Source organism: Ixodes scapularis, unplaced genomic scaffold (assembly GCF_016920785.2).
Source record: "Ixodes scapularis isolate PalLabHiFi unplaced genomic scaffold, ASM1692078v2 PGA_scaffold2__306_contigs__length_199485367, whole genome shotgun sequence".
Lineage (NCBI taxonomy): Eukaryota > Metazoa > Arthropoda > Arachnida > Ixodida > Ixodidae > Ixodes > Ixodes scapularis.
This window is the reverse complement of record NW_024609857.1, coordinates 25,705,128-25,721,257: the sequence shown is the minus strand read 5'-3', so window position 1 is coordinate 25,721,257 and position 16,130 is coordinate 25,705,128. Positions and strand designations below refer to the sequence as shown.

Here is a 16,130-nt window from a genome sequence, read left to right as displayed (position 1 = left end):
CAAGTGTCTGAACCGGCTTTTACTTGTCCGTTACTTACGCGAAAAGCTGTCGGTGTTAATGTCCCCGAAGGATGGTAAAAAAAAAAACTACGCAATCAAGCACGCGCCTCCGAAGTAAGACAAAGAAAAGCACAGCCAAGCAGATGCGTCGCCACGGTAGCCGGCGAGTGCGGTCAAGGTCAAAGCGGACTCGCCTTAGAAATAAAACACAAAGATATGCACAGCAACGCAGAGGCTTTGTCACGGAGGCCGTCTTGAAGACGGCGCGGTTCGCCGCGCCTGCGCAGTGGGGAGCGTGATGTCACCGCCGGAGCGCCGTGTGCAAAAGTGCTGCTTCTAAGAATGTGCTGCATGAAAAAATTATATCGCATTCCTATACGTAAGCAGTGTTAAGCAGCCCACGGTATCGGTAGTATGGTAAGGTTAGTACGTTAACGGTAGTACGGTAACAGTTCGCTAGAAGTCCAAAATCTTTGTCGTCACGTCAGACGTTTGAACCACGGTCGTCTCCGCGCGCTTTCTCGTGCTGCTCTTGTCCAGCGCCGAGTTGTATGAATTTTTCGCACCTTGAATGGAAAAACGTCACGAAGACAAACGTTTTTGTGAGAAAAAAAAAACTTCGTGACAATCTTTCGGCTTTTTTCCGCACAATTTCATAACACAAAGAATGTTCGTGTTTGGACGAGACTTGCGACCCTGGACAGTGGAGATGCCAGTTCGTCCAGTACGCATAGCAGCAAGATATGCGTAGTGGGCTTCCAAAATCGTATGTAATAATTCAATTGGCACACACTTGGCCCACTGTCTCGCAAGGCCCTCAATGTTATGAAGTTTCTGAAGAAATTTACTCAAGTAAGCGTCTCGTACAAAGTGGTACTTTCATGCCAGCGTGGAAACTGAAACGAAAAAAGACAAAATTGTATGGCGAAGGACGCCGTCAATTTTTTACGTCTTCCGTCGAGGTACGAACAGCCATCGGCGTTCAAAAGGTTAGACTGATATTTCAGCCAATATAGATGGCACTTAATTTCTGAAAGGGTCTGTTGTCGCTCCATAGCCAGTAATACTGACGTATTAGCCAATAACAACGCCGAAGGGCAAACCACGAAGCAGAAAGCACTCACATGATAAGTCACTTCCTAAGTTTCTTTTATAGAATGTTTGTGACTTCAACAACCTCACTGGATCAGAAGAAAGTACGGCTCGTATGGCTAGGGCAGCACGAACGAATTATACAAAGCGCTACAGAATGACCCACTGGGATAACCATGACCAATAGCAATAGAGTTAGTTTGGATGCCGTATAGGTTGAAAATATGGCGACGTAAACGAATATTCCACCGACGAGCGGAAATTCTTTTTGCAAGGATTTCCGCTCGCAACGAACGAGCAACGAAAGCTGGCGAACCGCAGGCTAACTAGTGAAACTGTAGTCGTGCAATGGGAAAAAAACAGCTTTGCTCTAAAACAAGCGCACACTAGAGGCTTTGCCAAACTCAAGGACAAACCCGAGGGGAAAAAACAGCAAAAGAACGTGACTGCAGTGCAACATACTTTGTCTGGATGCGAGACTGTTTTAGTTCTTGCTTGTCATCTTGCTTTCTGCCAGAGATTCGCAGCTGTCGTGGAGGAACAAAGCGGTGGGTATGTATTTCTGCATTCATAAAGTGTCACCTACCGCTCAAGAAACGCAGGGCTCGTGTTGTCACTGCACCCAACCGAAGTGTCCTGCAGAAGTGATATCATTTAAACAATTGCTTAAAACTCCCCGACGCTGTCGAAACGTTTCGACGGATGCGCCTGATAGCTGACTCGTTTATTTTAGTTCCTGTTCTCACAGCTGAGGGCAACTTCTGTTTTATAAGCTAAGTGCCGTGATAAAAGGGGTGGCTCACGAGTGCGAAGAAAGAAACAAGAACGAAGAATCACACGAAGTATCGGGACATGGGAATGTGTTTCGACACCATCTTTAAATACATAAAAAAATATTCAAACTCCCCGTAGGTATTTATCGAACAAAGATCGCTAATATGATTTTAACCAACAGTATTCGCCGTTGTTATGTAATATATGCACTCATTCCAAAACACACACACACACACACACACACACACACACACACACACACACACACACACACACACACACACACACACACACACACGCACGCACACACGCGCACACACACACACGCACGCACGGGACGGTTTTGGCATGTACAGCATTTAGTGCGATTTTCGGTTGAAAATAATGCTAACCCGGCCCATTAATTCAAGTGTAAAGCTTCTTTTTTTTTGTTGCTCGTCTGCTTTATTCGTATGAATAGTTTGCATTACATTCTTTTGCTTTCCTCTTAATAGTGATTCACACAGATGGTATGTTAGGTCACTAATTCGACAAAGAGCAAATTGTGTCCCCCGACAAAACAAAATGAGCGTTTTAATGTTTCCCGGGCAACATTCCGCGCAGTATGCTGGTTTAGTCACTGGCGGCCTAAAGGCCCTGTCACACTGGGGCAACACGATGGCAAGAGCAACACAACACGTTGCCCAACAGTCGGGCAACTTGTTTCTCGCTCCCCGTGTTGGGCGACAAACCTGTCACATTGCGGCAAAAGTAGTACAACATGAACGACAACAAAAATGTTGCCTCGCTATGACAGCTTTCGGCAACAAAAACAGCAACAACTTGTGTTGGACAACGTGTGTTGCCCTGGTCGCTGGCTGAGCGAATTGCGGGCCGGCAACACGACAACAGACATAGCTTCGATGGCAGAGCTAGTGGCCTATCAATAACGTCTTATTCAAATAGATGGTTGGAAAAGGTTATTTAACAATCATTAAGGATGGCGTGCAGCTAAAAATATTTGATAAATGTTTTTACTGCGTAATTAAAGGAAGCGATTGTCGAAATAGTCACAGCTGCGGTCGAGAACGGTCAGACTGGTGTTGAAATTAGAACTGCCAAAAGGCCAGCTCACATTACTGCTAGGTAAATAAAACGGTATACCTACTCACCCGCTGATGGCGTCTCATGTAAATAATCCAGGAAAGCAAAGATTAAAAAAAATCGAAGCGTTAAAACGACCGCTCTAATCATGATTGTTGATGTCTGTAACGTGAAACCAGTCGCTACCAGACACCTGATTTGTTTAAAAAAAAAACCAGGACGTTTTAGGGAATGAAACGATCACATAGCAGGCGGTAGTCAAACTAACAGCGTTGAAAAATATTTATTCCACCGATTGTTATGAAAGCCTATTGTGTCGCTGTCGCAGTTTTTAAGCAGTGTCAGTTCAGCTCAACACCACGCTACAAAAGACACTTTGGGGTACTACCGGTGCTACCTAAATTTTATAGTAGAAATAGGAATTGTATGGAAGAAATAGCCGGACAGAAACACTTCATACGGTGACGTAAATCCCGAACATATATCAGAGATCTCACTTTCCTAGGTTAGGGCTATCCACTTTTTCAGCGAATGAAGAACGTTTTGATAAAATAAAGGGAGGAAAGTACTTTCAGCGTCAAGTTTTCTAATCAGAGTCACTTGTTCATTTCGTCCCTTGGTAATTCCCGGCAATTCGAACGCACTACCACTTCGTAGAATCACCTCTCCAGCGACGCCGCGCCAGGCAAGAACGAAGGTAAACAATCAAGATGGCGGAGTGTTCCCCTTGTTGTCCCCGCCGTCATTGTGGTGTGACAGGGTGGTCGGACAACAAATCGGCCAACACTGTTGCCGGGCGGCGCTAACATGTTGCCCGACTCTTGTTGCCGCGATGTGACAGGGTCGCCGGCAACACGATTTCCTCGTGTTGTCGGATAGAGTTGTCCAACTGTTGCCTCAGTGTGACAGGGCCTCAAGAAGCGCGTGGCATTGCTTAATATGTTAATTCACAATCCGTGCTTCATGATTGGTTCTTCGGTGTTCGCGTAGGCTGGTGGGGCAATCTGATCGGCTGCAGAGCGATAATGATATGCTTGAAACCGTCCCGCATTCCTTAAGTAGTCGGTGACTTTGAGATGTTCTTTCGCGGACAGTTCGTGAGGTTAAATCGTAGACAATGTAGCTAAAACATATTACCTGACGCGTATGTGAGAGTTTTTCTATGATGTGCGATCACCTAATACTCTCTAAAAAAAAAACAGAAAAAAAACGTGCGTTTACTTTTTTGCGCAACATTCGGAGAGCCATTCACCCCAATGTACGGAGGCAGCTCAGCGAATGACAATGCTGAAACATATGTTTAGACTAAGAAACGCAGTATGAGTTGTGACATTAAGCAATGCAAGCGTGACGTTTTGCATTGCTTAATGTCACAACTCGGACGGCGTTTTTTGGTCTAAACATATGTTTCGGCATCGTCATCCGCTGAGCTGCCTCCGTAAATTGCGGTGAATGGCTCTCTTAGTGCTGTGCGAAAAATAGACGCACGTTTGTTTTTTTTTTAGTTTTTTTTTAGTTTTTTTTTATAGGATATGATGAGGTAACGAATAGGGGTGGTTATCGTTTGAGCCTGTTCTCGTTTCGACCTTGTCTTTTGTACCTTCTCAAAAGGATCATTCTCAAAACGTCCCTCTCCGCGGAGCCCGTCGGATTTGGTCCGTTCTCGTTGCATCTTTCGTGCTTCATCCTCCAAACAAAACATTAAAGGGGAGTGGGGGGGAGGGGGGGGGGGGGGGTCTATTCGAGGTGTCGGTGCGATGACTTGGTCATCGAATATCCCCGAAGGGGCTTCTTGAAGTCCCTTTTCCCCACCCCATATCTCAACTCCCTTACATGCGCACCAGTGCTTTGGAAAACGTCCTGTGGTTTAATCATTCAGCGGTGGTCAGGACCCTCTCGTAGGGTTGTCCGGAAGTGGTCGCAGACACTAAAAAATAACCGAACTGCTCCTCTGTGAAAGCGCGGCTTTGTATGTCCCCCTCTTCCCCATGCCGCGAAAGGGTGCACTCGGAGTGCCTCTCCCCCCCCCCCCCCCCCCCCTCCTCCCCCCCCTCCCCCCCCCCCCCCCACACACACACACACCACCACCACCACCACTCCATACTGTAGCCGTCGTAGCCAATCCAGGGCTGAGAAGGTACTACGTGTCATTCGGTCGTATAGTGCGAACGGAACCAAATACGAACAAACCGATTTGCATGTTTTTAGAAGTTTCAAACGAGAAGATCCAAATGAGAAAGGGTCGAATTGATAATGAGACGTTTTAAGGTGAAGCTAGAGTTTTGTCATCGTGCAGCTTTTCTCCTTTAATTATTGGTTAAAAATGAGCGTAGTCTGAATTTCATTCTGCCGAACCTCAGGAAACCGCTGCCTGCTGAGAAATGAACTTCCACCCATCTTCAGTGGATAGGCGTCTTCTGCCGCTGAAAGCCCACTACTTTTTCTACCTTGCCGGTGAGTACCTTAATCACCACACTAACGCGTTCAACTGGTGTTCCGCGTAACAGCTTACCTTGCACAGAGCAAGCGGCCGCTCCTTAATGACATCAAACTTGTGTATACAGTCCTGAAAAAATACAACTGGAACACGTAACTGCACTTCGTGACTCGCATTTTAACAGAAGTCTGAAAGAGGCCAACAACGCACCATATCGAAGTTACAGATTGTGTACTTGCTGCTATTTTTGTTGATCAGTTATTTAGCATCGCGTAACGTTTCCCTCTTTTCTTGGAGCTCTGGGTGCACGTTGTAATGACTACGGCACCTGCAGCGCGTTTCAGACTGGTTTGTATGGATAAATGCTAACGGTTGTGCTTATATCGGGCGGTAGCTTGTGCCACCTAGCCTAGAAGTTAAGAACCGAAAGTATAATTTCTTTCCTTCTCCAATTTGCTTACCCTCTGCAATTTCGGAACTATCACCAGGCGGTGTGAGGTATCACCAGGGACCAGAATGACCTTCGGAAAATCGAACAAAAAAACAAAAAAAAAAAAAAAAAAAAAACTTCACATACCGCCTCTTCCCCCGGCGAGGGAGTTGCCAATTTTGCTCTCGGCAAACCTAGTCGGCGTTACCCCGGCACTGGGCCCACCTGGAGACAGGGTCGATATGTTGGGCCGGAACCACGCGGGAGGGAGTCCTAATGTTCCTCTTTCCCGCCATTCCCCAGTTGTGTCAGCTAGTTGTGCGTCATCCAATTCTCCTTAGACAATTTCCACCAGTCTTCCAATCTCCTTTTTGTAATAAAAATGCACTTATCGTTCATTCTTTCATTCTCGTCTGCAAACCCCACCGCTCCGGCCAAATCCGTCGCCCCTTCCGGGAGGGCGGGAGCAAGCCCTCTTCACCTCAACACCACATTTCCATTGTCTCGTCTTCCCCTTGGCATACAGCACACCGTGAATTGATTTCCTCATAATTTGTCCTATATGTCTTAGTCCTCAATACTCCTGTTCTAGCCTCGAATAACAACGAGCTCTCCCGTGAATTATCATACCAATGTTCCTTCCTTATTTCCTGTTTTCTTCTCCTATACATAGTTAAAGGGATTGTCCGGTCGAAACCGGAGGTACTTAAGTTTTTGCACTCGTTACGTCGAGGAAGCCTTCATGTAGACAAACGTAATTTTTAATTTGATATATAACCTTCCGTTGTTAATTAAACCTTTCATGAGCGTAGGTACGAAACTGCACCCCGAATTTCGCCAGTGTCAATGGCTTTCATCCGTAGGTGCTGCGTGACGTCACAAAACGCAAAGGTTTGTCGGATGGTCGGGATAAGAAGCGTTGGTCGATGGATGTCTTGCATTTTGTTTCGAATTATATAGTCTCCTAGGCTGTGTTCTACTGAAATACGGTTCTTTTAATGCAGTTCCCAAACATGTGTAAAAAGAGTCACGCCTTTTAGCAGCATATTACTCGCAAACAGCCATAAGCTTCGAGCAAACGTATGCCGTTTCGCGCAAACACAACTGCGACGGCTACCGATCGAACTAGGGGCGCTTGCAAATCAAAGGATGCAGATTTCGCTTCTGAAGCGGCATCAGGGTACACATGTCGGCGGATCCGCTGGAGCGGTGATGAGGCTGCGGATCGTTCCCTCAGAGGCGACGTCCGCGGGTCGAAGGCAATCGGCGAATCGTTCAAATGCGTGTCGTCACTTGACTTGGACGAGCTTGGTGAATCGTAGTCACGCTCCATTTTTACATGCGGGTCAAACAGAATCGGGCTTCACGCGTGCTAAATACGACTTCTGGTATCGTTTCCAGATGGCCTAGCTGCTGGTTTCGGTTTCGCTGCATAATCAAATTGATTGACCCGATTTGGGCGAGGAGCGGACGGACGTAGTTTAATATCGTTGGCACAACGTCACGCCTCACCTTACGAGCCTTTCGTCCGCTTAGAGCTCAGCTCGTAGCTGTCTTCTGCGAGATGATTGCTGCCTAAACGGGATCTCGATCTTGACGGGAACCTAGTCTCTACGCACGGCGACGATTTACTTTGCTCGTCACTGTACGTCTCGCGGAAAAGAGTGGAACGTCATGTCTTGGCTGCATATGCTGCCCGGTGGTTGTGGCAACCAACCGCGAAACAAGTCGAGCAAAACAACAAAAACGAAGCACGCTGAGCCGTTCACATCGCAGGCGAACGACGAGACACAAATGCTTGCTTTGTGTTTTGTGACATCAGAGCTTCAATGTTGCCAACGAAAGCAGCGTTTACGCTAGAATGCGATTTAAGCAGTATAAATTCAATTACTCACGCAGAGGGGCATATAAAATTCAGATATTGCACGTACGATGCGTCTCGAGGCAATAACAACGATATTCAATTGTTTTCTCGAATACAAAATTTGACCGGACAAGCCCTTTAAAGCTGATTTTCCCTGCACACTTTCCTCCCTCATCTTTCTCTCGGCTTCTTTTACTTTTTTTTTCACATAGGTAGTCTGTTCCGCACCCGCACTTGGCTGTTGGTATTTAAATTTTAGTTTTCGGGTTCGGTTAGTCCCTTTAGTGTTCAAACTGTTCATGAACAAATGCTTATATACCTTTCTCGCCCATCGTATATTCTCAAACGTGTCCAGCCTTTGTTCAAATTTCAACTTTCTGATCGCCTCTCTAGCCTCGAAAGATGCCCAGCCCATGTCTCCGTGCACTCCTCCATTTGGCGTATTCCCATGCACCCCCCCCCCCCCCCCCCCAGTGCCAGTCTGCCCACGCTCCTCGGTCGCACCTCTAAGCTCGTCTGGACATCAGATTTCTTGCATAATATCGCATTGCCAAAAGAGAACCCCGGTAAATTGCTCCTTTCTATATTCCTCTAACAAGTTAATATCTATCGCAATTCCATATTGCCATATGCTTCATAATTGCAGCATTCCTTTGTCCTTTCTTTAGCATATTTGTTTTCTGTTCTTTTAAGTATTGTTTTCTCCCATCCAGCCATAGTCCTAGGTATTTATACTTCTCTACATGTCTTACTAAACCGACTTGAATTTTAAGCGGGTCCCCCTTCTCATTGTTATAAACTCTTATATCCGACTTGTCGCTGCTGAATATCAGGTCCAGACAGTCTCCTTCCTCTCCGCAGATCTTAATCAGCTCCTGTAACCTATCCCGGCTATCTGCTAACAGTATGTCGTCTGTGTAGAACATTCCTGGTATAACTTTGTTTACTTTTCACCCTCTATCCATGTATGGCAGGTAAAAACCTAAATTGCACTCTTCTCATCTCGTTTCCGTTCAACTCAAGTATTACCATAAAAAGTAGAGGTGATAGGGGACAACCCTGCCCGAGTCCTCTTTTTTTTTCTGCCGGTTTTGTAATTTCTGCTTCCCATGTTATAATAACCACCATATAATTTGTGTATACCTGTTGCAAAATGTGCTCCCAGAACCCTTCTGCTGCATTCCTATCATTTTGATTTACTTCCATCATTCACTGCACTCCAGCTCTACCGATCTTGGCCTGGATAAGAGCAGATGCTTCTCCTTCTATTTTCTTAAACGTTTTCCATTTCGATGCTATCTCAGCGGCTGTCCCCCATTTTCTTCGCCCACCTGTGTTCCCCTGAGGCCTCTTGTCGCCCTGATATATGGCCGCCTTAACTTCACTGTCCCACCTGCTTTATGGTGTTTGTTTTCTTCTCCGTCTTCCGCTTTGTTTGATTTTGAACTTCTCTAACCCTGTTTTAAAGGTGTTTACTAAATCGTCATATGTCCATTCTTTTCCCAGTTTTCTGGATACTATAGCCTCAATTCGTTCCGATACTTCTTGTACTGGGCATCGTTTACGGTTAGTATACTTTCTCAATTGAAAACGAGCGTGTTGGTTAATAGATACAAAACTTGAAAATATAAAACAGAGAGGACCAGGGCGGGAACAGGACATATTGTCCTGTTCCCGTCCTCGTCCTCTCTGTTTTATACTTTCAAGTTTTGTATTTATACTTTCTCGTTCCAGAATTTGTTTCTCTGGTTCTGCTGCACCATACTTTATTTTAAGTCGCTTATGATAAATCATAAATTTTTCGTGCCTTCCTCATCGATTTCCATGTGTGCAAATTTGTTATAAAATTCGCTAGACATTAGACATGTAATCAGTTGTTGAGTGTTAATTGCTCCTCTCCCGCGTTATTGGTCCGTCGCATTTTGCTTTCGCGTAACAAGGACTAGATTAAGAGCATCGCAAAATTCTTGTAGCATCTTCCCTGTAGAATCTGAATATCCGTCAAAGTGTGCATTCATGTCTCCCAAGATAACTATTTCCCGTTTAGTGCCAATTTCTGCAACAATTTTTGTTTAGAGTCCTATCCTGCCCACACATCAAAAGTGTTCACGAAATACCATCAAATGACGTCACTGAAGCCGGCGTGTCAAGCTGTCGGATGTCGCGACCCTGGTGGTTGAGCGTAGAAGTCTCGGCAAAATGTAGGAGCAAACGCGAGTGCCGCGTCGCCTCGGCGTTCCCACTCCTGGCTGTTACAGATTCCGCAAACTTTCAAGTTGGAAAGTGACCCACGGCAGATCCGGCGTCTGCCGTGGGACACCACCAGGATCGCTGCCGCGACAACGTGACACATCTAGGACGTCATAAGGGGAATATCGAGGGACCACCTTTTTTGGACGCGGTAAAAACACCAGTCGGAGACGCGTTCCAGGCGTCATAGTTGTGACATTTTTAAGCAACCCACCCACCATATTCGAGTTGAGAGCGCCGATCCGCGGCAGCAGTGGAAACTAGGATCGGTGGCTGAACGCTCGTCGTTTTTGATGCACATGCGTGTGAATATACATTTATTATATATGTTCGTCCAGGCCTAAAACGAAAGAGAGACCGGATTCAGAATATTCATGCACGTTAACTTTTCTTTCTTACTACAGCGATGGCCTGTGTGCAACCGTACGCTTCGGCTGTGGGTCGTGGTAATGGAATTGCTGAGACGACCGTGGCATACATCTTCACCTTAATTCCTCTGGCTGTCATACTCTTCACGCCTCTCTGCGGCTTCATTATTGATAGAACCCAAAACGCCACCGCTGTGTTGTTAGCTTTGCAAACGACCGCTCTATTATTCTATGGAGTTGCATTTTCAAGTCAGTACATTCCAATAGGGGAAATATATCTCACAGGAATGCTGTCATGCTCTGGAGGAAAAGTAACACACCTGAAAGCATCTTCGAGCTGCATTGAACAATCACTAAACTGCAACCTTTCTTGCTGGCGAAGCATGCCAGATGCCGCCTTGTTCAAGATTGAGGCAGAGTTCAGCCTCGACAACACTACCTCCGAGGTCTGCAAGACACTATGGAATCAGACAGGCCGCGACCGGGAAGGAAGCTGTGATTTCACCTGCCCGTGCCATGAACGCTCGCCCAGGTCGCTTGCGGTCTACCTTTACGCGGTGTCTGTGGTTCTAGCATCTCTGGCTTCTGGGGCAGCGTACACAACATCCGATGCTGCGATTTGTGAACTATTGGGCGATAGAGCCAAGTCCTACGGACGCCAGCGACTTTGGGGCACCTTGGGCTACGGGGTCTGCAGTCCTCTTCTGGGATTCTTCATAGACGAAGCAAACAGGTTGACGGAGGGTCGTTCCGGCTACACTCCGTGTCTCATCCTCTTCGCTGCTTTCCTTCTGTTAGACATGCTTCTACTCTGCTGCATTCCGAGACTAACGATGACCAAGGCTCCTTCTACTTTCCTGAAGGACGTGGGGTCGGTCTTTGGACGCCTGCACGTGGCGGTGTTTGCCCTGTGGGCGTGTCTTCTCGGAGCATTGTACACGATAACCTCATCCTATAGCACGTGGTTACTGGAAGACATAGCGGCACCCAAGCTAATCGTTGGGCTCTACAGAGCGGTGGGCGATTTCGTAGAATTACCTATGTTTTTTCTGTCCGGACCACTCCTGAAGAAGATGGGCTATTTTCCGGTATGTTCACTGGCGTTTGCCTTACATGCGGTGGGGCACGTTGGATTCTCGTTTGTTCGCGATCCGTGGTACACGCTCCTCACTGCCATCCCCAGTGGGGCCGCTTTTTCCTTGGCGATCTCCTCAATCACCGTGTTCGCCAAAGAGGCTGCTCCGCCTGGAACAACCGCCTCTGTGATGTGCATCCTGAGTGTTCTAGGCATCGAAGGCGTTGGTGAGTGCTTTATTTTGTGACCTTCACAGTTCATGCCACACAAGCATTCGCCGCCAGCGCAACATAATCAGAAAGTACTGCATTGTCACAATTTTGAAAAAAGTTTAGAAGCTATCTATTATATTATGGTATGCTGTGATCCCCTTCTCGTCCGTCTGTCCCGGGATTAGAGTATATTTTCGTGTACAGGGCTTCGTCATCAGATAGCGAAGGGAGCGGAACTACAATAGTAGAGAAATTAGCAAAGACGGCGCTTCCACATTTGCCTAAAATAAAATAATTTATTGAAAGGCGAAGTGGTAAAACAGGTTCTATAATGCCAAAAGTGGCGTAAGATAAGGCCGATCTGCTGCTTCTTGCGAAAAAAAGAAAGATAAATAAATAAAAATAAATACTTTTGAGAGAGATGAAGAGAAGTCAAAATCTTCAAAGCAATACGCAGTAGCAAAAATATAAACATAAATTAAAGTGAGTTACATAAATAAATAATAAAATGTCAGACAAGTGTCTTCCTAATATCACAGGCTGGCCTTGGTCTGCTATTTTAGTATTTAACAATGAAGCCAGAGTATAGCTGCGTAGTTTACGCGCTGTAAATTGGAAATGTATCTAATGCAATATCTGCCGGGGGGCCTCGAACACGCATTACGCCGCAGTGCTACACGACCGTACGACGCTACGATCCTCATCCAGATTGGGAGGGGCAGATGTGAGGATTAAGCCCAGAATCTCTGAATTCTGCTGCACGAGCTTTCGCAAGACTGACAGGGTATTTATGCTCCCCAATGGTTTCATTTGTACATGACACATGACAGCCCAACTACCCAGTACACAATTTACGTCTCTAAATTTGTTTTTCTTTTCGCCCGCAAACCGCCGATCAAGAACTGGCCGTTTGAGTCGCTCTCACCCTCTTTTCCGTGGTCACGAGCCGTTTTCTGTGGTTAAACGCAACCATCAAAGATAAAGTCGTGGATCACCGAAGGCAGACACTCAGTACAAAAAATAGACTGAATATAAGACACCCATTTTTGAGGGCTTCTAAAACGGTGCAAATACGTTGATTGAAAAAAAAAAAGCTGCACAGTCACGTGACTGCCGGTAACTTTCTACTATATTCTATATTCCGTCTTCCTCCCCAGTTCAGCTTTTGTTTCAGTTTCGAGCAGTTGCGTTTTTTGACTTCATTAAAAATATACGTGACGCTGTAGCAAAGTATTGAATGGGTAGTCTTTTGACACCATAATGAATCGAATAGCAACAAAAAAATAAACAATTTTTGGGGGGTGTCAGTGTACCTTTAAGGCGCGGGCACCCACCACTTCAAGATCTACGACTTGTTTTGTCCAGGATTTTTTTTCCTGGCAAAACATATTTATGAATTCGTTTATATTTTACATTAGGCAATTACGTATAAAACTATACAGTAATTTAATAAATGTCGACCCCCCCCCCCCCCCCTTCCTTGCGTCCTTTGTTCGATTTGTTGTAATCACCCTTCAGCTACAACTTGCGCAATCATGGGTTCGTGTGACACATAGCAGGCGGGCCAAAACGCACGCGGGATTTTTTTTTTCGTTTCTTCCGAAGACATCTGTACATATCTAGCTGCTGACTAAGCATGGTACCGGCGTGCAATCGTGTTTCACTACTGTGTGACGCACGTTAAAGCCGCGCTCGTACCGCTAATACATCATACAAAGCGGCACTGTCCGAGGCGTGTTTCTTCTTTGTACGACGGTCCAGTAACGTTGAACATACAGACACATTATTTAGACATGTTTCAAGCATATGTGTGTATGAAGTAAACATGCTTCGAATATGCTTAAGGCGTGTCTCCGTAGATAATTTTGTCATCATGTCCGCAGTGAACGCCGTGTCTTCCGTATTTCTTTGCACACGCGCCGGATCACAGCCGCTATGCGGAGCGCAAGCTCGTCTGCCTCTACTGCAAGGGTTGTGATGACGTCAGAATGCCGAACTCTGGTTGGATCCGATCGAAGGATAGGGGGTATAGACCTTGAGGCAGCTTGCTTCGAGGTCTACACCGGTGTTGCGGAATGGGCACCCCCATTCCATTCCAATTCCATTCCGGGAATTGGAGTTTTCGAGAATTCAATTCCTTTCAACTCCTAGGAATGGGGACACTGGGCCCATTCCCACTGCTGGAATGTCTGAATCGTTCCATTCCATTCCTCTAATTCCTAAACGTAAAAATTGGCACTTGACAGCTACATTGTGCAATATTTCCGGCATAAGCAGCATAAGCTGACATTATCAAATGCATAAACATTTGCAAACAAATGCTAAAAGCCTCAAAAAAGCACTGATCTTACTAAGCTCAAGGTGCAAGATTGCCTGGGGTGACTCGAAGCGTCCACAGTGGACCATCGCAAGGTGAAACAAGGTATGCAGAGACTAAAGTCAAAGGAAATGAGCGGGCATCCACTAGCTTGCTTTTAACCCTAATCCACTTGAATGTAAAACATATAACACAGAAAACAAGCATCCTATAAAGACCAAGTAACAGGCGCACTTGCACGTAAAAATGCAGTATAAAAACGCAAGCGGCGGAGCAAAGCGCAAGAGAAGAGAGAAGTGAATCTCGTTTTGTTTTAATGCCGAAGCAAACCCAGATTTCGCACTTCAAAGGAGTGCGCGCGAATGAACGTGGAAGGCAGCAGGGTTGGCCACCTGCTAATCAACGCTCCTCGAACTATGAGAAAACAATAACTGATCATCTTTCGAAGGCCTGCGAGTCAACGAATTATCAGAGCTCTGCGAGTTATGAGTCGCACCCCCCCTAACCCCCCCCCCCCCCCCCCCCCCCGCTCCCAGTCTGTGCGTGCCATTGCATCTCCATGCCGTCGCAAAAAAAAAAAAAGACAAGAAGGACGATGAGGGGCCGTGCATGGCGGTTTCTTTGCCGCTCCCTTCGTTTCTTTCGATTGGTGCTTAATTTCTTGTTTCGCTCTCCCTCTCGTGTAACACCAGTGAAGCCCGTGCCTGCCCGTCCGTGAAAGGCGCCATCGCCACCCCTCTTCCCCTCTAATCTTTGATCTGACGCTTGTTTTTTTTTTTAATTATTATTGCATTCTTTTGCATATAGGTCTGTTATGGATCCACGCGTGCTAGCAGTTTCCCGCTCATTTTATTTCTGAGCAACTGACTCGCTGACTGGCTCGGTTTAGCTGAACGTACCCGCCCCCCCCCCCCCCCCCCCAAAAAAAAAAAAAAAAAAGAAGGAAAAAGAAAATGAAATAAAATAAAGAATTTGGCCCATTCCATTCCGGGCAAAAGGTACCTAATTCCATTCCCATTCCATTCCCCAGAACGTTGCCGCCATTCCATTCCCATTCCATTCCGGGGTCGCGAAAATGCGGAATGATTCCGGAATCATTCCAAGTCCGGAGTGGAAACTCCGCAACACTGGTCTACACCCACTATCTTTCAGTCAGAGTCAATCATGCTCGGCGTCTTTCTGACGTCACTACAACACCTGCAAAAGAAGCAGACGAACTTGCGTTCCGGATTGCTGAGCTTATCTTGTCTTACCCCAATGCCGAGTGAGTGAAGCGGGCGTTGACGAGCTTCCACAACGGTCAATGCTGGGGAGAAGTACATTGTAGAATCTAAAATGGCAATAACACGCCTTGCTGTAGTGCCGATGAAGTGAAGTAAACGTAATAAGAGGAAACAACAATCGAAGGTCGGTTATGGCGGCGCCCATGCACTGCGGCTGCAATGCGTCTGTAACGTATGGGCGGTGTGACTGCGGCTTATGCGGAGAGCAAGTTCTTCTGCTTCTTGCGCAGGAGTTGCGGTGACGTCAGAACGACGCCGAGCTTTGATTGGCTCTGATAAAGAATAGTGGGTAGACCTTACTGCTAGATGCCTTGAGGTCTACCCCCTGTGCAAGAACCAGACGAAATAACGCTCCGCATTAAAGACCCCAGTATGGCAGTTGTTCTGCATTGGCTAACTCTCTTATCTACAGCAGAAACACGCCCATTAGGGCTGGCCGACTTCCTGCTGTCTGAACGTATAGACACAGCACAATCTTCAAGTGACACGAAGTTTCTTGGCTGCAGACACACCCCCTCCCCCCCCCCCCTTTTTTTTTTTTTTCGGAATTCTTTGTGCACTACATTATCATAAATACGTCGTTTGTTTTTTTTTTTTTTTTTTTTTTTTTTTTTTCTTTTTTTCTTCCAGGTGCGGCGTTGGGGAATCTTCTTGGAGGTACCGGATTTGAAAAGTACGGAGGGCGCGCTGTCTTCCGCTACGCCGGCATCGCTGCTTTCGCTTGTACCATCCTCTGCACACTGTCTCGTATCATCATGCGACGAAAGGCTTCACTAATTGTTACACGCCGTCCTTCAGAGTGAATCAAACGTACCGATTCCGCGAGCGTTCATCAAATCTGAAGTCCGGTAAATTTTCCATTACCCTGCCAAACATCGAAAACAGTCCGACTTCCATAACAGTGGTATCCTATATCCTTCTTTTAATATATTGTCTATTTTTGAA

At 46.3% G+C, this 16,130-nt stretch overlaps 1 protein-coding gene across 1 annotated transcript; it reads left to right on the top strand.

Moving 5' to 3' along the window:
* The first annotated feature begins 10,336 nt into the window (after positions 1-10,336).
* Positions 10,337-11,620, top strand: LOC8039085 (maltose permease-like). Its single transcript, XM_040209275.1, has one exon. The coding sequence runs from the start codon at positions 10,337-10,339 to the stop codon at positions 11,618-11,620; it is 1,284 nt and encodes a 427-aa protein (XP_040065209.1).
* Positions 11,621-16,130: the final 4,510 nt, after the last annotated feature.

Excerpts from the sequence above, each read along its gene's own strand:
- LOC8039085 (XM_040209275.1), top strand. The coding sequence starts at position 10,337 with ATGGCCTGTGTGCAACCGTACGCTTCGGCTGTGGGTCGTGGTAATGGA.